The 22,276-nt window shown below is 43.5% G+C and overlaps 1 protein-coding gene across 1 annotated transcript; it reads left to right on the plus strand.

The window, feature by feature from the left end:
- Positions 1-787: 787 nt before the first annotated feature.
- On the plus strand, positions 788-21,944 carry TBX18 (T-box transcription factor 18). The gene is made up of 8 exons (XM_050893890.1): positions 788-1,082; positions 1,971-2,154; positions 3,675-3,776; positions 6,719-6,890; positions 13,406-13,573; positions 14,757-14,821; positions 18,504-18,598; positions 21,191-21,944. The coding sequence occupies exons 1-8, from the start codon at positions 788-790 to the stop codon at positions 21,913-21,915; spliced, it is 1,806 nt and encodes a 601-aa protein (XP_050749847.1). The 3' UTR covers positions 21,916-21,944.
- Positions 21,945-22,276: the final 332 nt, after the last annotated feature.

A 22,276-nucleotide genomic window follows, 5' to 3' on the forward strand; every position in this document is an offset into this window, starting at 1 on the left:
AGCGCCCCGGGAGGGCCCCCCTTGCCTCTGAGTTTCGGAGGGAGCTGGGGCTCCCGGCCAGCCCGGTCCCCGCGGGGGGAGATGCGAAGGGCGGGGGTTCTCATTAACGTTTATTGCGGGGTACATCTGCCGGGGGGCGCGGGGCTGTTTCGGCCTGGGCGCGGGGCGCGGCGGGGCCGGGGGCGGGTGCGGGACGGCGGGGCGGCCACCCCCCACCCCCTCGCCCGGCCGCCGCGGCGGGGGCCCCCTGTTAGGGCGGCGGGCCGGGGCCGGGGCGGCGGGGCCGGGGCGGCGCTGATTGGGCTGCGGGCGGCCGGGCCGTCGCAGCCCCCGCCCCGCGGCTCCGCCCTGCCCCCGCCGCCGCAGTGACACTAATGAGCGAGTTCTTCCCACCGGTCTCCTGCCTGGAAGTGCTGACAGATCAAGGCAACAAATTTCAATTACAAGCCCTAATTTGTGTCCGCAGAGCGTTTGTTACCCATGTCAGTCCTGCCTGGCCCATCAGACGGGGCAGAACGTGGAGGAGGAGGAGGAGGGGGAGAGAAGGAGCGCATCTGCAGAAAGGAATAGATTTTTTTTTTTCCTTTAAAAAAAAAAAAACAACCAATCCCCCCCCCCCAAAAAAAAAAACTTGGCTGATAACTCGGATTTAAAAAGAAAGGCGAGGAAAAGCCCCAGCCCCTTGCCTGCGCGGTCGGGAGGACGGGAGGGCGGCCGGCGCGGCGGGCCGGGCGCGGGTGCCGGCGGCCGCGGCGCGCCTGGATGCGCGGGCTGTAGGGGGGCGGGCATGGCCGACAAGCGGCGGTCCTCGCCCGGCACCACCATGAGCCTCAAGGCTCACGCCTTCTCCGTGGAGGCGCTCATCGGGGCCGAGAAGCAGCACCAGCAGCAGCAGCAGCAGCAGCAGCCGCCGCCGCCGCCGCCGCGGCAGCCCAAGCGGCGGAAGCTGGGCGGCGAGGACGAGGCGGCGGAGGACGAAGGGGCCAGCGGCTGCTGCGCCAAGAGCTCCCCCGCCGCCGCCGCCGCCGCCGGCAGGACCTGCGGCGACATGGAGCTGGGCTGCGCCGCCCGCGCCCCCGCCGGTGAGTGCCGCCCCGCGACCCGCCGCCGCGCTGCTGGCCGCGCCGCTGCCCCTGCCCGCCTCTCGCCGTGAACTGCCGGGCGGGAGGCCCGCTCCTCCGGCTGGGCTCCGGCTCCCCCCTTTCCCCAACCGCAGCCGGCACTCTGTTTCCCCGTTATTCCTTCTGTCTTTCCACACGGCATGGGCACCCCCCCGCCCCGTCCCGCCGGCGCTGCCGCTTACAGCTCGCGGCGCTTCCCGCGGCCCCGGCCGGCGGCGCGGCACGGAGCGGGGCGACTGCCGGCGGGGCTGTCGGGGCGGCAGCGCGGTGGAGCGACAGCTGGGGGCTTGTTTCCGAGGAGGGGGAAAAGCGCTTATACAATATATACGTGTACTGCTAGAAGTGTATATGCAACTATGTGTGTATATATTTATACAGCACATATATATATATATATGTCTGTAATTAATTAACGGGAGTGCATTTTCACGCTGCGGGGGCATAAGGCCGCGGCCGGCGGCGGTCACGCTAAACGCGCCCAAACGAAATGCGCCGCCGGCCTCGCACCACGGACCCGCTGCCGCCCGGCCCGGCTCGGCCCGGCCCGGCCCCGGGGCGCCGCACGCCCGGCACGGCCCGGCGCAGCGCTGGGGGCGGCTCGCCTCTGGGCTCCGCGTCGGGGAGCCCCTCTCGCCGCCCGGACGTCCTGGCGCGGCCGCCTGGCACTCGGGTCGCCCCCCACCCCGGCGCGCAAGGCCGCGGCCCAGGCCCGGGCCCGGCGCAGCCCGTCTCCCCCGCCGGGCTGGCGCGGTGGCGGGTCGGCGGGGCCCGGCTCGGGCTGAGGGAGCCCCCCCGGTCGGGAGGTCCGCGTTCCCCCGGCCCCTCTCGCTTCCTCCGCTCTTTCCGCAGGCGGCTGTGAGGAGGGCTTCCTGGCGGCCTCCCCGCCCGCCTCCCCCGGCGGCTCCCCCAAGGGCTCGAGGCCCGGCTCGCCGCTGCCCACGCCGCAGGCGCCGCGGGTGGACCTGCAGGGCGCCGAGCTCTGGAAGCGCTTCCACGAGATCGGCACCGAGATGATCATCACCAAGGCGGGAAGGTAACGGGCACCCGCGGGGCCGCCACCCGGGCTCTCCCGGGGCGGGCGGGCACATCAAAGCGGGCAAAAAACGGGGGGAAAAACCCAGATTTACGAGGCAGGTAGATGGCGATAATTTTGGATGGGCACGGGAGCATGTGGCGTTTCGGGTTTCCTGTTCATTAGGGCGAGGTCTGGGAGCGCCGTGTCCTTCTGAGGGGAAACTTTTCCCCTTTCCAGTGGATACACATGGTAAAAACCTGGGTAGTATAAAAGTATCCGAACTTATTAGAAATTACAAAAACATATTTTATTGAATCCATATGCTACCTTCTACATTTTCAGAGAGGCTTTATTAATGATTGAAACGCAGTCTTAAACAGCACAAAGCAACATTTGTCTTAAGAGAGTCCAGTCGGGGAATTTCTGTTTTATCTTACAGGTGCACTGAAATAACGGCGAAAACTAGTTAACCGCAGTCGGGTTTACCCTCCTGCTTATTCAGAAATAACGGAGATAGGATTTTTCTTTCCAGTAACGATTTTTAATTGATTTTTTTATATGTATATATATACACATTTTTTAGAACAGCAGCAAATACTGAATAGACTGGAATGGCTTTCAGGTTTATAAAATACAGAAAAGTACCTTTCATTAGCTTACAGTCAGCTCGTCACTAGGACGTTTCTTTTTTTTTTTTTTTTTTGGCTTCAAGAATGAACTTTCTTGATAAAAGGCATGCCAAACGTGAGCTAAGAAGTGCATTTTTATGTTAAAACCACCGCATCGGTTAATTGCTCCGTTTGCTCAGCAGAAGGATCTAAATCGTGAACGTTTGTTTTTTGTTTTTTTTAGAAATTACCTCGTAGATTCGTTTCTGCTTTCAATAAAGAAGTTTTACTATACCTTTCAAAGACAGAGTAGCTCTTGCACTTCACCTTTAGTAAGTTGCAGACAGGAAGTCCCGTCTCAATAAAGACCATATTGTTGGGTTACAGCATGGCACGTTGGCTTTTATAACTGCATCCTTGCGGTGTTATAATTGTATCACCGTGGATTTAGCTTTTTAACTTGCTGCTGCAAGAACTGATACACCATTTGCTGCTGTCAGTTGAAACTTCAGTGGCAATTTGCATTTCTGTAAGTATTGGTCTTCCTGGGTGGAGGTGGTGTTAGCACATCTCCAGAAATATATTTCTAGCTAATATCTCAAACGGGCTTTAAATGCGTGTACTGCTCACGTAAAATCTCAAAACCAAATGATTTACTGTCTAACAATAAAGTTGAAATGATGTGGTAATAGCTGTACTCCCAAAGCGTATCCCAAAACATACGAAGCATTGTTGGAGTAAATGCACTTTAGAAATCTGTTTTGACATATCGAATGGGCCATTTCATGGCTATGTAACTATAATCGTCCAAAAGGACTCTGTAGGCTAAAAGGAAGAACGAGAAAAATCCCACGAACCGGTTACTTTTCCTAAACAACCATTCCCGAGTCTGTTTCATATTAAACATGACCTCTCTCTTTCCATGTTCAGGCGGATGTTTCCCGCAATGAGAGTGAAGATCTCAGGTTTAGACCCACATCAGCAGTATTATATTGCTATGGATATTGTGCCAGTGGATAACAAAAGATACAGGTATGGTGACTTTAAGGCAAAAAACCTACGATGCAAGCCATAGCGAGCTTGGCTATTGGAAGAAAACATTAACACTATATAAATTAGCAGAAGGTCGTGTTTAACTCTCCTTCAGATTCCTATTTTCATCCCAGTGCATTAAAAAAAAAAATCAATTGTGCCAAGTATGCGAAAACAACTAAAATTTCTGTTGAAGCTCTTTATACGTTTGCCTTATGTTGTGTATGTAGTGTGGGCAGATGCTCAGGTTTTGGCTTTCAGAGGGTGAAGTTCTAGTGTGGTCAGGAAATGTTATATTTTGTTCCTCATCACGTCAGTGAGAGTTATTTCCTATTAACAAATGAATATGAAAATGCTCATTTTTCTAGTGCTAAATGGCATTAACTTTAATTAATAACATTAATAGCATTGATGTCTGATTTAATGGCATATAAGCTTTCTTGGTCATGCTTCAAACTGATTATATAATTTAATTAAAAAGCTGTTTATCACTCAGATACTTGGTTGCTTAGATTCACAAAGGGTAATGTTTCGAATTACTGTTTTTTAAAGAATTAATGACACTATTGTCTGAGGAATAATGTGAGGAACAAAAGTAGTTGTTCTTCGAACATTTAAGAGTAGGAATTATGTGCTGAAACTCTCACTATTTCGAGGGCAGTCGTGTTTCGAGGGAGCGAGTTGGACTCTGCTGAAACCCCTGGTCCTGTAGAAACGTTTGCAGGATTGGGCCCGCAGCAGTTACTACTGTGAGTTGTAGACGTTTTGTAGGTCTTGCTTTACAGATGCGATCCCATGCTCCGTAGTAGCCAGGAGGAGCCTGGCCAAGTAGTTTAGTGGAGGCAGGATCAGGTCCTTACCAATTGCTGGTTTGATTGTTTCAACCCTATACTTAGTATAATGTAGGGAAAACCGCTGCAGATTTAGTTGTAGAACTAGGAATATTTCAGACTAAGACTAAAAGGTTGGTTCTGCAGGAATGCTGCCTTGTTTCCTAAGCAAACACTGCCCTATGTTTTTTGCGTGTCCTTACCTCATTGACAGCAATTTTATCCTTTTCTTGTGCAGTGTATAAGATATTTCTTAGGACCATTTTCGATTTTGTGTTTTTCAACAAGGTGCAGATACCAGTGCTGAGGATGTCCAGTACATACAGTTAGGGGAGGCTTTTCTGACTGTACCATAGAGAATTTTTTTTTTTTTTCCCCTTTGGACCAGTGCAGTGCAGCTCAAATGAAAGCCCTTTTCTTGCTTTGTGTTGCATGTGTGCCTTTACTTAGCAATCTAAGCATATCATTCCTAGAAGGTCTGAGCAATTCCTTAATTCATAGAAAAAGCGAGGTAATTATTCTAAATTGAATAAAAATGTTAATATTAAAAATTGAAAACAGTTATATTGAATATGAGTTGTTTAAACCTCATTTCATTTAAAATAAATACAGTCACAGTGAGCCGCACTGTATGTCCAGTGTGATACGTGGTGCCCAGATAACTGAAGTAACTTAACCAAAGTTGTATGAAGGGCAGTATTTTCTTAGTTGGCAAACTTAAATTTCTGTAATCATGTATTAGTACCAAGCCTTTAACCTTCCCGCTAAATATTAATGTTTCACACATTTTATTTGATTCCACTTCTCATTCTTTGCTGTGCAATCTATGATTTTTTTTTTATTGCTGACTTATTTTAACTTTGGCTGTTCATGTGGCTTTACAAACTGTCTTGCAGATCTTTAGAATGGAAAGATACAACAGCAGTCACATATGGAGCCTAGTCTTTAGCTGTCATAGCAGATAGCAAAACTAAATGGAAATGAAGAAAATTACAGCTAGGTCTAGATTTCTAGCCAAATTGGACCTTGTTGTAAATATTTGGAAGCTGAAGCTGTTGCTCAAAATATTTTGTGTGTATTTCTGTCTTTATTTACTTTTGTAGGGAAAGCATGTATTTAGTGTAAAGCAACTAATATAAAATAAATGAAAAATGTTACAACAGTTGACTCTGTGATCTGGGGCTGAGAATTTGTCTCCAGGAGAGAATTTCACCACCATTCTAGCTCTTAGTTTTACAGCTTGATATGAATTGTGCGGAGCGATGCATGTATTGGATCTTTTTGTTTTCATTTCCAATTATGTTGTTTGTCTTTTTCTAATAAGGGACTGAATTGTACAAACAAATGATTTGATAAAGTCTTTCTTGTTTTTATAAAAAAATATAGCTGAATTACTGGAATTTTACTATACTTGAAAAAAATACCTTGACGTTTTTAATTAGTGCTTTTTAAATTGCCCTGTGAAGCGTCTGCCTTCAAAATAAGTTTTCTACCAAAGCAGGCACTATTTTTATTAGAAAATGAATTTGTCAGCATTGGCCTATCAAATGAAATATGGGCTGTGTTTTTTCATTTTTAAGCCTTTCTGCAATACTATCCAAGATAATTAATATGGTCTTGCAGAAATAGCAAGAGCATGGTTTGACATAGTTCCGTTATTTTTCCCAATCATAGTGTTCTTTCCCTTCAATAGCTTTATTTATAGACTTTTATATTAGACTCAACATGTTAAATCTTCTAAATACGGAATTACTACTCGAGTTGATAAATGAAGGACGAGATTCTTCCCTCTTCGCTGATGCCTATTCAGAGCAGAGCTGTAGCAAGCAATGAACTGACACCAGCTTAAAGCTCAGTGTGGAGCCTAGTGTTAAGGCTGTTACTGATTTTAAGAAGACTAAGGTCAGATCAGAGTGTGGTTTTTAACCTTATTTTTGCAGATACCAGAACTATGTTTTGAAACTAAAAACATAACTTTCATTTATTGTCCTTTCATGTTTTGTTAATTGGTGGGTTCTTGCTGTATGAATGGGCCCTAATTTATTAACACTGAATGGGTCTGATAAATTATTTTGGGGCTTGTGGTTATAGGTATTTGTTTTCTTTTTACAGGTATGTTTATCATAGCTCCAAGTGGATGGTGGCTGGTAATGCTGACTCCCCGGTACCACCTCGTGTTTATATTCACCCCGATTCACCCGCCTCCGGGGAGACGTGGATGAGACAAGTGATCAGTTTCGACAAACTGAAGCTTACCAATAATGAGCTGGATGATCAAGGGCATGTGAGTACTTGCTCTTCTGCAGTATTATATGTAGGCACATTGCTCAGCCCTGAAAGACTCTGACATACAGCTTCAGGGTGCCAGAAATAGGCTTGACTTTTCAAAGCTGTTTTGGAACTTTACTGTCCAGATCTAAAATCTGCTTGCTTTCTGCTCCGATAATTAACTGCTTATTAGAGCCTGCTGTTTTACTCCCCCCTCAAAAACAGAACTCTTTCTGCAAAGTAAGACTTTACAAGGCTAAATTGCCTGATACGAAGGGGCAGAATTGCTCTCATGTTTTCCCACTGAGTGTGTTACTTGCAACTTCTGCTCCCATCAAAAAGGACGCTTAAATTCACAAGTGGCTAGAAGAAACATTAATAGTGTGTAATAACTTCATGTGAATAAAAATACACTTAACTATTTTCTTAACCTAAACATTTGTGTGAAATCCCATGAGGTGTTAATAATTGCAGTCAAAAACGAACAACATCGGAGCTGGGTTCGCTCCGATAATGATTTATTACATACCTTATGAAGCAAGACCCTTTCACAGCTGAGGCTCATTACTTCTGAAAAAACTGGCGAAGACGTATGCAGTATGAGTGTTCTGTTTGCAAGTTCTAAATTGTTTAGTTATGACATTATCTAATGTGACAAAATGTGTTATGTTAATATTTCCTTTTCTCTTCAAAACTGTTGAAACATGACAGATGTAAGCCAGTATCTTTCCAGCAATCCCTAAAATAGTTTTACTTGACACCTTAGGAAATAATTAAAAAAATGAGAATTGTTTTTAGTCAGGGTGAAGGCTTTAATTTTGCAAAAACCCGTAATAAATGGCAAATGTTGGCTTCCTTTCAGAAGGAGCATCGAGTTCCAAGTGGTAGAGTTTTAAGATGTTAGAGGCAAGTTTTGACACAGGATGTGGATTCCATTGTCCTTAGAGTAGCCCGATTTATTAACCAGGATAATTCCTCCTTCATGGAAGGGAGTGAAAGCAAATGTACCTGGCACAGGGTAAAAAGATACTACATGCATCTGCCAGTATAGTTATGACTCTGTGACATTAAGCCGGGTATTTTGTCAATACATAGTCCAAGTTGAAGTATGAGATTTTTTTTCCTCCGTTTGTGTTTGCAAAGGAGATTAACGTGAGGCTCTGGTCAAATTGTGCAGGAGCTACAACTTTTATGTTACAGAGGCAGGAATACAGGATACTGGCTGGACTGAGCTAGTGAATGTGATAACAAGGATAAAAAGCCTCCCTTTCGTATAATACTGTTCATAATTTTATTGTGCTGTTCCTTAAAAAGAACGTGGGGGTATTCACATCTCTTAAGTTAGCAGTGCTTTTCTTTAGGCTTGTAAGAAAGATGTTTTATATTGCTTCTTTCCAGAATTACGGTTACGGGGTCTCATTTGGCAGTGTCCGTTTGAGTTAAGGTTAGCACACGTAGTTCCCTTAGTTTCCCCAGCATTCATGTGTTTGTGACTCTTCTCGAGTGGGAGTTGCTTTCTCCGCATCCTGAGTCTATTGTAAGGGCTTCAAAAAGTGAAGCGGATGCGAATGGGTAAAATGTCGCTTTTCCAACGGAGAGCAGGCCGGCTGCTTTTTGTACTCACTCGTTTTAGAGGGGCGATACGTGGGTGCTGTGGTCCACCCGTGCACTTGCAGTCGCAAACTGCCCTGTGATAAAATCTCAGCTATGTAGAGAATTGTACTGCTGTATTTTTCCATCCCAGATCTTAGCTTTGTTTTTATTCTGAACTGAAACCTGTGCAGTGTACACAGCACGCCATTATTCATAAGGTGGGGGGATATAAATTTTCTGGTCTTTAGTTAAGTGTTTCGATTTGGAAACTAGTGAAGCAAAGCCCTAGTACAGTGATTTGAGACACATTGAACTGATTCAGAGCTACGGCAGCGCCCCTCCTCCCCAAAATGGAAATTTAAGTATTAAAATAAAAGGACAAAAGAAGGATGACTGTAAAATAATTTCGTATTTCTCAAATCTGGGAAATTGCAAACATGTCATTCATAATTACCAGAAAAGGCAAAAGCAGAAAGCAGAAAAGTGTCTCTTCCAATGGGTACATTTTTTCTTTTAAAGCTATGGTAGTGTGGAATGCTGTATTGAAAAAGCTGTGTAGCCTCTGAATGCCTCCAGCAATAATGGAAAACGAATAATCATATTTTGTGATGAATATAAAAAACAATTGTTTCTCATAGGCAGGAAGGAACCATTTTTCTCAAGAGGGTACCCGGGGAGGGATGGGGGATTAGGAGAGCTAGGGGTCAAGGCTGTACTATCCCTTGAATATTTGTTTTTACATCAAGTGTTCTGACTCTCCCACCCCTGTATGGGAGATGGGGTATATTTTAGATTATTAGAAAGTTAAGAGTTTTTTTTCCCCTCCTTCTTAGGCGGAATGGCTCAGAGAAACCTCGGTGGAGTCTCTACATTCTGCCATCGTTCCGCCAGTAGTTTGAGCAGTGACGAGCTTTAGCTGTTCTTTGGGTGTGCTTTCCATGCTGTCTGGTTCTGGGGCTTTAATCCTTGTCAAAATTGTTCCTTTATTCTTCCCGTGCTCCTCAGAGGTGTAAGCTTTTGCAGAGTTTTTGTGTTAAAATCCCAGGGCTAGGTTTTGATCTTGCAGGCGTTGAGTTAGGGAGCTCGACCCAGCGCCCTTTTACCTATTCCAGAGTATTAACTCTCAGAATCAGCGAGAGAAGTGACCCACGTCCAAGGGAATGCAGACAGTATTTGCAAACAGATGCTAAGGTAGTATTCCTGTGCAGTATTTGTATTGTGGTAGTAGTTCATGGCAGCCAGCTCCCCTTGCATTGCGTTGGCCTGGGATTAGCTTCTTGTGAAAGGAGATTAGCCATCTCTAAGACGACTTGCTTCGCTGCTCGAACGCTTTCCAGGCTCCTTGCTGCCTGCTGCTATTTTCATCAGTATTTTGAGTGGGAGTTTGTGACGACGTAATTTTATAGTGCTGTTCTGCGGAGAGATTTTGAAGTACATCTGCACGTAGGACACTCTCTGATACATGGGTTCCACTTGCAGGCTGAGGAGATGAAGCAAAATTTGTAAGGATATCTTTTCCTTGTGTGTTTTTGATCTCAAAAGGGAGTCCCAGGGTGAATTCCGTACTTTGGAAAGGTTGTGTGCTTACAGAGGCATTAAGGCCCAATGGCATCATTAAGACACATACTGTGGCATTTGTGTCTTTCATCTGAGTTGTGATGGTAAGGAGAAGTAAACCTGCATTTTGCAGTTGACGCTGAGAAGTGCCTGGTCTGGGCACGCTTTGTTAATGCCTCTCATTCCTCTCTCATCTGTGGAGTAAGTGCTGCATTGTAAAAGCAGTCTCTCCCTCCGGCTGGTTAGAGCTGGCTGATTTTTCTATTTTGATGCAGTTTTTAATCTGAATTTCAGTAGAGGGGAAAAGTCAATATTTTTGATGCTATTTTCCGTGCTTTTCAACTGGGTATTTTTTGATGCAGAGGAACATCTTTTAACTTTTAGTGAAAATGAGGCTGTTAGCGTGTTAATTGTTCCTTGGTGGTTGGGGTTTTTTTTTCCCCATTTGAAAGTGGGGTGAGGCTGGAAGCAGAGGCGGACTGTTACTCTGCCCAGACTTGGCTCCAAGTAGCGAGCTCTGCTTACAGTCAATGGGTAGTTATATGTTCTTGTCACAATGAAGAGCTGGGAAACATCAGCATTTGCACTTGCAGTTTTTGTTTTTGTGAAGAGGGAATGCATGCTCCTCAGCCCCACACACTTCCCTGACTGCAGAAAGCCTGAATGCATGGGCTTTGCAGGGAGAATAAAGGAGGATTTTTGGCAAAAACAGCAGCAAGGTGAGGACCATGCTGGTGGTGGGGAGGTGACTGTGTAGTCTGTGCACCGCTGAGCTGCTGGAGGATTGGCATCTCCCCTGCAAAAGAGTATCGGGCTCTTGCTTGTTCTGGCTGTGACAGTTGTGTCACGGTGGTGCCCGAGCTCATGGTCAGCTCTGAGGCCTCATCATGGCAGCATCTCTTAAAAGCCATATTGTGAAGGCAATCTCAGCTTTGTGTGTCTGCAGGTGCTTTGGCCGCCTTTGCTCTGCCAGGCCGTTGCCTTGCCCTGCCGCCTACCTGCGGGCTCCCTGCTGCGGCGTCTTCGATCTGATAGTGATGTCTTGACAGCTGCTGTGGTCAAAGTGTAATTTTACCTTTGGAGGGAGAGGTTTATTCCCCCACGAAGTGTTTTGGTCTTGCCCTGTGAGGGATTTGTAGAGAGAGGCAGGCTCTTTAACTGTGAGTTGAAAGTAATGCCAGTTCGTGTTTGGCGTTTGGTGGGACTTGTTCTGGTTGGGGTTTTTTGTTGTTGGCTTTTAAGGGTATGAAGGGAAAGTTGCTGCTTCTGCAGATAAACTGTTAGATCCCGTTTGTGCTGTTAAATGTGCAAGCACTGTGAAATGAAAAGAGAATCTCTTTTTCCTTAGCTTTTTCTTCACAGTAGCTTTAGGTGATGCTTAGAATAATAGAGCTAAACGGTTTTCAGAGCGGGTGTTGTATCTCCCTCTCCTTTTATGTCCTGTCTTCATAATGTTGCTCTTTAATTCACCAGAGCTCTGCAGTTATCTATTATTTGTTTAGAATTCAGAGTCCTGATCATTAACAAAGATCCCATTGTACAAGGCACGGTACAAAATCAAGGAAAAAAAAAATTCTTGTTATGGATTTGCTAATCGTCTAACAGTGAGTCAGTGCAGGAAAATTCAGTATCGCACAGAGCCAAGCCAGGTTGCTCTTAAGAGATGACAAGGATCAGTTTAGCTGTAATAGCCACCCAGATAAGGAGTGGAAGGTGTTCATCTCCATGCTGTTGTGACTTCACTTGTTCTGATACATGAGCAGAGCTGTTCGTAGCTGCCTGGGTTATCATTGCGTACGGTCAAGTCTGCCATGTAGGCAAGCGGTGGTTTGCACCGCAGAGCTGATGGGGTGAAGTAATCGGGGCGGGAGCGGAACGTGGCACACTCTGTGGCACCCAGGCAAATGGCAAGGCACAGAGCAGCGATGGGTTTGAACAGTGGAACAGAGCTTTCCTTGATCATTTTTTTTTCTGTTGTACCAGTACCTCCGCTGGTATCACTGGGTGTTCACAGGATCACAAGGTCAGGAATGTGCTGTCCTCTCTACATTTTCGTTTTGTAGATCCTTGCCAGCGGAGAACTGAAAGGAGTGTTGTAAAAGAGAATACCCATTTGCATGATAAAAATCTTGCTCTGTGCAAGATTTCAGAAACTGGGAAAAGGCTTCGTATGAGAACATCCATAGGGCACTCCCTGAGCAAATTAATTGGAGCCTGTGATGTCATTGTCAAAACCTTACTTACAGGCTAATAAAACCCCTGATTATCCAGAAACTTGGCTTATCCAAAATGGGGTCATGTCATCTGGCCAGGACCAAGCGTATTAAACTAGCCAAACTCTAGCTTATCCAAATGAATGTAATGTCCTCTATGTCATTTGGATGAATGAACTTCCATGGTGTCTGGCATAGGGGCTCTGTCGAGTGCCTGAGCAAATGCACATTCTGAGGCTACTCAAGGATCAGGAAATTAAAAAGCTTCCCCTGAATGTTGATTAGTGGTTCCACAGGCCAATAGCCATAGGACTATTTATTTATCAAGTTACTAATTTCTTAGACCTTCCAACAATAATAGTTGAGCTTCCAATTATTTTTTTTTCTTGAAATCTTCTATTTAGTAGTGGTTAGCTGGAGTGGAGTGAAACAGAGGAAAAATTCTGGGTTTTAAATCTCCTCTAAAATTTGGGAGCAATACCAAGAGGTATTTTTGTGTTTAATTTTATGCACTGTGAGTTCATATACTTCTCATTTATCATTCATTCTTAATTGAGTTTTTGTATGCTGGAAGGGGTTTGTGTAGTGATATTCATTGTCTGTATTATAAATCTAGGGTTATTAACACTTCAGAGTTTTTGATTTTGGTATTATTTTACTCAAAGTTTCTGCTTCTTCAGAGTGTGAGAGTCTCAGCTTGTGTTCAAAACAAGATTTGTTTCCAGCCTTCAGGATATCAGGAAAAAAATTGCTCCAAGCATATCCTGAAGGTTCCAAAAACAAAAGGCAAATGCTGCTGCTGTTAATTCTGTTAGATCAAATCCAGGCTCCAGTGGAAAAAAGTGACAAAACTTTCCTAATTCCAGTGGGACCAGGACTTCACTCCTGATTTGTTGGGTTTTTTTTTTTGAGCCAGTCTCAGTTGAGCCAGTCTCTGAATTTGGAGCTCCTGAGTCGTAATTTTTAAATGCTTAGGGTTGGCAATAACATAAATGCACAGGGATTAGACTACTGTAATAAGAACCTTCAGAGGTTAAAGAAAACATTTGATTTCCAGTAAGTGGCATGGTAAACACATACCATAATCTGTTCCAAAAAGCTATTAGTCCTGAAACAGCAGGGTGTCCTTTCTAATAAATGTTATCTTTTTCCTTCCATGACTGCATAGATTATCCTTCATTCTATGCATAAATATCAGCCTCGTGTCCACGTCATCCGTAAAGACTGCGGAGATGATCTGTCCCCCGTCAAGCCTATCCCTTCAGGAGAAGGGGTGAAAGCCTTCTCCTTTCCAGAGACAGTTTTCACTACTGTCACAGCATACCAAAATCAACAGGTAACTTGGGCTTTCTGCTTAGCACTTTACAGGCTTTTCAGAGTAGACCAGGGCAGTAAGAGATAGGAGAAAAGCGGATACTTTTATTATACCACTTATTAAAAAGCATTGTCTAAACCCTTTTCGTATTACAAATAGCTTCCACTAGTAGTATTGCAGCAGTGCCTGGAGGCTATAGCTGAGACTTCAGGCCATGTGGGCTAGACCCTGCATGTAAAAAGTCATTCTTATTATGGAGATCACACAATCTAATTAGCATAGTTAATGGTGTCTTAATTATAAATGCAGCATTGAAGCACAAGGCAAAGAGCAGTCTAATTTTTAAAGGTGTTTTTGTACCTTTAAGTGTAGATACGTGTCTGGATAGAATTTTTAAAGCACTTTTGTTCCTGACTCCAGTGATTTCAGAACTCCCAGGACCTTAACAGAGAAGCTGAGGTCTGAAGAAAGTGGCAGTCGTTTTCATTAACTGCATTCAGCCTATATTATTAACTGCAATTAATCTGGGTCCACACAGATTCAAAAGTCAAAAGTAAACTGCAGATTGCGTGACTCCAGTGTTTGGCTCTTATTACCACTTGTTTAAGTATTAACATACATAGTGACACTATAGTTAGCGTTGTGACATTTTATTAATTCCATGTAAGTTATTGCAGCTATATTTTGGGAAATTATGTATGCCTTGCTGTCTTTACAAAGAGAAGAGCAGGAGAGCCATGTAAATACTGAAATATAATTATTTGGTGTCTATCCTATTTATTTAAATAAATTACAAGTATTTGGGGGGGGCTTGCTGTTTTTTTATGGAGGATAATAGCCTAGAGATAATCTCTCTTTTCACATTTCCTTCTTGACCCATACAGAAATAAAATTTAATTTAAATTTTATTGCAGTTAGGCAGTATACTCTCTTAGGTGAAGAATGACATTTGCCAGAAGATTTTTCTCAAGAATTCCAACCTGCCATTTGGTAGCATTAAATATATATTAGCTTCTCTGGGGATTTGCAAAAATAACGATCAGAAGGCTGCCCCTTATTTTGCTGCCTTTCAGGACAACCATCTTAAACCATGCAAATGTGAAGATGTTTCTACTCCACTGTCAGTTTAATTCTGTCAGAATAGTCATTTTGTGTGTTACTTAGCTGAATTTGCAGGCAATAATTTCTTTAATCATCTTCACAGATAACTCGTCTGAAGATTGATAGGAATCCATTCGCCAAAGGGTTTAGAGATTCGGGACGTAACAGGTAGGTGTTGGGGAAGGAGATGGGCTTGTTACTGCTGACAGAATCGGTTTGTGAAGGCTGGTCGAGGGGAATACCTGTATTTACAGACAAATTAGTCTGAGGACTCAGACTCCCTGATGGAGCATTTAGGTTTCCCAGTAACGTTCTCTGTGGTGGGCTCCCGTTCCTACTCCTCTAACCATCTAGGTCAAGAATGGGTTGGCACACGGCTTGACTCATGTACTCAGGTTTCCTTTCGGTGGAAGCAGTGGCATACCGTGAAGGCTGCAGATGGAATTAATGCATACTCAGGTCTGTGATTTCAGGCTGCTCCTGAAATCTCCTCTTTCTCCTGGCTGGAGACACAAATTGCAGATACCGGTGTCAAACTATAAGCCCAGGCTTTCTTGCACGTAAGTGGCATTTAGTATGGATGAATGGCTCATTGTTTTCTCTTAAAGGGGGAGAAACTAAGTTGCCTCTTGCAGTAACCTTATGTTTAGTACACTTGCCTAGGAGGTGGGAGACCTGTGTTCAAGTGTCTCTTTAGTCTAAGGAGTTTTAAATCCGTTTCCTAGGTGAATGCCCTTCCTACTAGGCTATAGATGACCTTGAAACGAGCCTAGTTTCCACCTCTTCTGTTGCGGTTGGACTGATTAATTGCTTGTTCTCTCTTGATCCATGAATCCTTCAAAATAGCAATGGGGAATCTGAGTAGTGCAAAGTGGAGACGTGGGTTTAGTCCCTGCTGCCAGTACTGATGAGGTATTTTATCCAAAGACTGTTTAATGCAAAATACTTAAGCCTGTTATGAATTGTATGTTAAACCATTTCAGCTAAAAAAAGCAGCATTTAATTGTGGTGCATATTATACATCAGTTCCAGTGACCACATTGCGTTTGGTGTCTACAGCTGCTATATTTATGACCTAGCCTTGCAGAGAAGGGAGCAGACTGTATGCTGCTAGGAATGCTCAGAGAGTATCTTTTGGTAACTTCTTTACTGAGCTTCTCTTTTAGCAGAGGCTACGGCATTAAAGCCTGTTTTGTGCTTCCACCTGAGTTACATAAATGCTGAGACTGGACAGCAAACGAGAGTAGTTTTTAGACGATGGGACAGTTACAGAAGGGGTGAGGTAGTTGTAGAGATTTACAGGAATTCACTGTAAGTATCTTTTCACTTTGCACGCTGCATTTGCTGCTTTCTAAGATTTTTGTCTTCTAGCAAGAAACAATTGGCCGTGGTCTGTCCTGGGGCCTGGAAGGGATGCCCCAGGCACCGGCATAAATAGAGTCTTGTCCTCCTTCATAGCCTTCTAGTTTGAAATTAAGTGAACAGTAACTTCCAGATAAATGCAATGACTGAAGAAGCAAAACATGTGTGTACTTGGGGAAGAAGAGAGTTGCCATACGTGACCTATTTGACAGCTCTCCGTAGGCAGTGCTTTTTGCAGACCTATAAAATAAGGAGCCTCCTAAGAAGTGTGAAACCCTGACTCCTCTGAAATTTCTGAGTTTAAGTGGATTTAGAATTTCTCCATAATGTTATATGAAACAAGAGAAGATGCCCTTGAAAATAGAGAGGAAAGAATCATTCAGAAACCAGTTTTGAGCTGGATTTAACGTGGTGGGACAGCCCTGGTATTACCAGAGGACAATGTAGGTGCGGTAAGAGTACTGCATCTGCAACCATGCAAATCCAGTTGTAGGACTGGGGATATCCAGAGAGGTTTTTTGTTTGGCTGCTAGGAATAAGTTTGGTTCGAGCATTAGAAAAAAAGCAGAATATTTTAACTGAAAGACAGTTATAGTTTATGGAAATGCATTAGGAGGCCAGTCCTGTAGGAAGGGCCAGCCCCTGTAAAATGTTTCGGAACTGGCTTTAGATGACGTTTGAATGCTTTTACTGTAACAAACACACTCGTTACAGAAGTGACTCTGCAAACTCTTGTCCGTTGCAAATTGACGTTGGTTTACTGAAGTCAGTATTGCTGTTTTCTTTGATAGGCTCTGTGGTACTGAATAAGCGTGTTTGGGAATGCAGCTCAGATTTCTAATTGTCGAGGAAAATGTCTTTTTTAATTTAAATTACTGGTTTACTCACTTGATTATTAATTTACTCTGTTGCTAAATATTGAAATTAAATGTTAAGATTCTGTTATCTTCATTGTTCTAGCTGGTGTATTTATCACCGAGGCATTTTAGTCTGCAACAAAAGTATAAAAAAATACTGTGGTACCATTATACCCAACTTTACCATATTGCTTTAATTATTGCAGCTATCTTACTCTGCACTGCTACATGCAATAATTCTGTTTAATTAAAAATATTCCCTTTCAGGTCATTCCCGTTCAGTCCCACAGGCTATTTTACAGAAATCAGTAGCTTCACCTTTTAAAAGCATTCCCTGTGCATTTGCAAAGTGCAACAGAATTTATGTGCTGAGAATAGTTTCATTCTTCAGTTAGGCCTTAAGTTTGACCCTATAAAAACTTTTACTCAGGAAAGGACCAGAATTTCTCCCTTTAAATACTTCAGGAAAAACATAACTGTTTTGTTAAATAAACTTGGCCATTTGATAGCATAAATTAGGGTGGTGATAAAATGTGGAAATTGTTCGAAGGCATCTTGTATAAATTATCGCCTTGGCTACACTCCTCCAGGAGGTGGCTTTTATCTCTGCTTTAACTAGAAATGAAAATTCACCATTACTGCAGAAAATGAAGGCTATCTTTTTAGTCCGGGTTCAGCTAATAAATAAATAAATAGTTTATAAATGTTTCCTGACATACATTTGTGATCCTGTTGGAAATGAAGTGGGGAAGAAGCAGTATCAGAAGAATATGTTGGCAGCTTCAAATTGGGCTATTTGCATAATTTGAGTTTACAGAGTGCTGCTGCTCAAAGGCAAGCGCTTGTATTTGGTGTGTGCCTGATGCTGACACTTAACAGGCCTTTGGGGCCCAGCAGCCAAAAAGAACAGCAAAATTATACCTCCGAGGTGCGTTATTCATAAAATTATGTCAGAAAACAAATGAGCCTTTACCTTCAGGAAATAGAGATTCTTCTAAATACTGTCTGCCACAATTGTCTACCCAGTTGTTTCTATTTTGTCACAACACTGTTGAAAGAAAATGACAGAAGATTTTTGGTTTCTAAAGGCATTTTGCCCAGCACATAATAACCAAGACACAACATTGCTTTATACATTTTAGTAGCAAAAGAGCTGTAGGCCCATGCCTTGCTCATGTTGTAAGCACGATTTTCCAACTCATCGTTAATGACTGGGAATCCTGTTTTAATAGAAGTTGTCAGTGGATCACCTTTATTCTAGGCCGAAATAGGAGATCATCCCTCTGGCAGTTAGAGCAGTTGCTCTTAAGGAAATGTCATGCTAGGAAAACATTTAACGTCATTTTAGCCAAGTCTCCCCCCTCAAACAACCCGACCAAAAAGGCCCAAACTATTGAAATAGAGCGCCATGCTTGGGGAATTGGAAACTCTTTGCGTGCTGCCAGCCCAATGGCTGCACATCACAGTGATCTCATGGATAAGGATGTAAGGCTCTTTTCTAAAAAGCAACATGAACTTCAAAATAATCCTGAAATGTTACTGATTTTTATATGTTTCTGAGGTAAAGTATCCAGAGACGTGACAAAATACAGCTTTCTTTCATGACACTGTGTTGTTTTTGTTCTAAATAGAATGGGACTGGAAGCTCTGGTAGAGTCTTATGCCTTCTGGAGACCTTCACTGAGGACACTGACATTTGAAGATATACCTGGAATACCCAAACAAGGTAACCGTCTTCTTTGTGTTCTTTCAAAACAAAAATGCATGAAGATAAAGCTTCACGCATCATGCTTTACAAAAGTCTAGGTGAGTGTGTCACTTGCAGAGAAAAAGCAACCAATCAACCCCAGTGCAGGCCGTCACCTCTCCTCAGAGTTATTCTAAGTTAGAAAACTAATGCTAACTTAACCACTGTGGCAATAAAAATGTTAGGTTGTAAAGATAAATCAGATCACATGTGGAGGAGAATGCCAGTTATTTAAGGATGGAATAACCTATTCCTTAGCATTATGCTCTGGCTAGATACGCAAGGTATAGATGACTTCCATTGTACACACCCAAACTCCAATGTAGGAATTACTTGTGCGTTTAAGAGAAAAATAAAGGAATGAGAGAAGAAATGTCCTCTTAAGTAATGAATAAATAGTAGCAAGCTTAATTGGGTTTCTTCCTTGGAAAACCTTCTTGATTCTTAAAGACCTAAAAACTGTTCAGTAAAAGTCCCAACAAACTTTATCTGCATCGTAGAGCTTGAAAAAATGGACCTCCTCTCCATTTTGCTTTTTCTTGCTCCCTAGTCCATAACCTCTTGGTTTCCACTTTCCCCATCATACAGGTAATGCTGTGAGGGAGAGAGATATTTAAATGGCCTGTTTGGACAGAGAGGAGTCTCTGTACTCTTTTCTGAGTTCCTTTATTTCCAAAGTACCGCGACGCATATAGAAAACCTCTCAGCCTTTTCCCAACTAAATCAGACATATTGCTCCTGATTCTTTACATTTCCTGCTACCAAATTTACAAGCATCCTGCCTGCTTTCTTGATAATGTATGGCAAAGTCATTAAGCGTCTTCAGAGCAAAAATCCAGAAAATACAGAAATACACAGAAATCACTTTTGTCAACTTCTCCTTAGCCCACTCCTTCAAGAAATCTTGAGCATGAGTGCTTGATGTGCACAATTAAAAAGGAGTTTCTCTGCCAAGTCATAGGTACGTTGGATGAGGGTTGGCAGAGTTTTAGGCTGAGCATAGGGGTGAGGGACAGACCTCATAAAAAAGGCCTGTAATGAGAAGTCAGCATCAGACCTGAAATGTCTTGTCAGACTGTGTAAGACTGAAAGGCAACTCAGTACGAAGTTAATCCGTCCAGGAGACAGACCAGCTGTATTGCCCTGTTTGTATGTAGCAGTACTGTTTGAGAGCAGGGGAACTGCTGCCATGAACTTCCTGCTTCCTTTTCTGCTGTTGCCTGAGGTTAAGGAACTTGTTGAAGTTACTGTTCATGTTCAGAGGATGGGAACTGGGATCGTTGCAAAATCTTTAGTCATCTGTACCTTGGACAGTAGGGTGGTTTAGAAACTTGCTGAAAGCCCCCATTAGAAATTTTTCCTGGTTAATGCTGAAAGTGCCCGTCTTCAGGTAGCGGAGGTGTTGACATAGACTGGAAGAAAAATAAGTATGCCTTACATCAGGATTTCTGGAATGTGGTGGTGTCTCATGGTGCTTTGAGCTTGTGGTGTCCTGTCAACAGAGCAATAAGCAGAAGGCAGAGTTCACTAATAATGTATTTTTCTTTTTACTAGCTCACCTATCATGAAAACCTCTTAACTTATTGACAGCGTGTATCTCTTTGTAGCATCAAGCTGTTTGATTGTTAATGTGATTCACAAACAGGAGACTCTTCCTTGTTAAGTGTCTTCTGCCTGGGAGACTGTGAAAGGCCCAAATTAGTTTTTCTACGTGCATTTTTCGGGGAGATACAATCTCTAAGAAAAGGAAGCGTTTCTTGCAGCTGGGAAACTTTCAGTCCTGAGAAAAGGCTTCACCTGTAGCAAGCAGTGCATTTTCAGGAGCATTCACCACTGGTATTTGTCATGTAAAAAGTTCTGGTATCAGTAAATGAACAGTTTGCAAACAGTTTGCTGCAAACCTAAACCTCCACCTACTCGTTCAAGAAATGAAGCAGCTGTGCACAGTAATCAGCCTACACTTTTCCTGAAGTTGTTCTGAAGTTTTGTTCTCAAATTTTTTTGGTTTGAAGTTGGAAGTTTTTTGTTCTGAAGTTTTGTTCTGAAATTTTGTTCTGAAGTTGTGAACTTTCATGAACCTGTTGAACTGTGGGAGCCTCTATCATTTTGAGCTAAGGAGCTGGTTCCTTAGCTGGTACTCTGACAGTGACAGTCAGGCATAGAGTGCTTGAAATGCACTCTGGGGTATAGCAAGAGCATAGACAACACAAAATTGGTCATTTTGAAGAAGGCTTCCTATGATGTGGTACTCACTTGGCTACATTTTAGCTGCCATGCAATTTCCTTCCAGTGTCAAATAAAGAATAGTTAACCTTTTGGGCAGGAGCTCTAAGTATTGAGTGATGGTTACAAAAGCATAACTTACCTTCTCTTTCTTGGTCAGGTTGTTTCTTTAAAAATATGCATGTGCCATAGACACGCACCCACTGCACACGTATGTGCAATATTTTTTGAATTAATTTGGGTCGTGTTTCATGTCAAGGGTTGTTATAAAAGACAAAGGTCTTGATCTGTCACCTAGGAGGTGAACCATTCCCAACGTGCTTCTTACACTGTAATATTCTCTTCCAGGAAATGCAGGTTCCTCTCCTTTACTCCAGGGATCTGGCAGTGGAGTGCCATCTACCCACCCTCACCTTTTACCGGGTTCCCCTTGCTCATCTCCAGCCTTCCACCTCAGTCCCAACACTAGCCAGCTCTGTAGCCTTGCTCCAGCTGACTACACAGCTTGTGCCCGCTCAGGCTTGACCCTGAACAGATACAGCACTTCTTTGGCTGAAACCTACAACAGGCTCACAAACCAAACCAGTGAGACGTTTGCACCCCCGAGGACTCCCTCCTATGTCGGTGTGTCGAGTAGCACAACTGTGAATATGTCTATGAGTGGCAATGATGGGGATGCATTCAGCTGCCCACAGACTGGCTTGTCTATGCAGATTTCAGGGATGTCTCCACAGCTCCAGTACATCATGCCATCCCCATCCAGCAATGCCTTTACCACTAATCAAACCCACCAAGGCTCCTACAACACGTTTAGACTGCACAGTCCCTGTGCGCTCTATGGATATAACTTTTCCACATCCCCTAAACTGGCTGCCAGTCCTGAGAAAATAGTTTCTTCCCAAGGAAGTTTCTTGGGGTCCTCGCCAAGTGGAACCATGACGGATCGGCAGATGTTGCCCCCCGTGGAAGGAGTGCACTTACTTAGCAGTGGGGGGCAGCAGAATTTCTTTGACTCTAGGACCCTAGGAAGCTTAACACTCTCGTCTTCTCAAGTGTCTGCACATATGGTTTGATGAAGCCTTTAAGTAAAAGTACAGTATGTTTGGTGTCTACAATGTATTTCTTTTGGAATATGAAAGGACACTCGATGTAGCTTGTAAAGTGTGTGTATATATAATATGAGAGGAAGTTTCACTGAATTTTTGACTTGCTTGTGGCCAGATTATTCTCCTATTTTGAGTTACACGGAGTTTGCTGCGGCGCAGACTGCTTTAGTTTTCTGGTATAATACACTTAGTTGTATAACACGTTGGGACATATGCAACAAATTAAGTAAGACTTCCTCCCCTTTCCCCCTCCTCTGTTCTAACCCCTTTAAAGAATGAAATGACACTTGGAGTATTAAACAACACAAACAAGCCTACTTACATTTCC

The sequence above is a fragment of the Gymnogyps californianus genome, chromosome 3 (genome assembly GCF_018139145.2).
Source record: "Gymnogyps californianus isolate 813 chromosome 3, ASM1813914v2, whole genome shotgun sequence".
Classification (NCBI taxonomy): domain Eukaryota; kingdom Metazoa; phylum Chordata; class Aves; order Accipitriformes; family Cathartidae; genus Gymnogyps; species Gymnogyps californianus.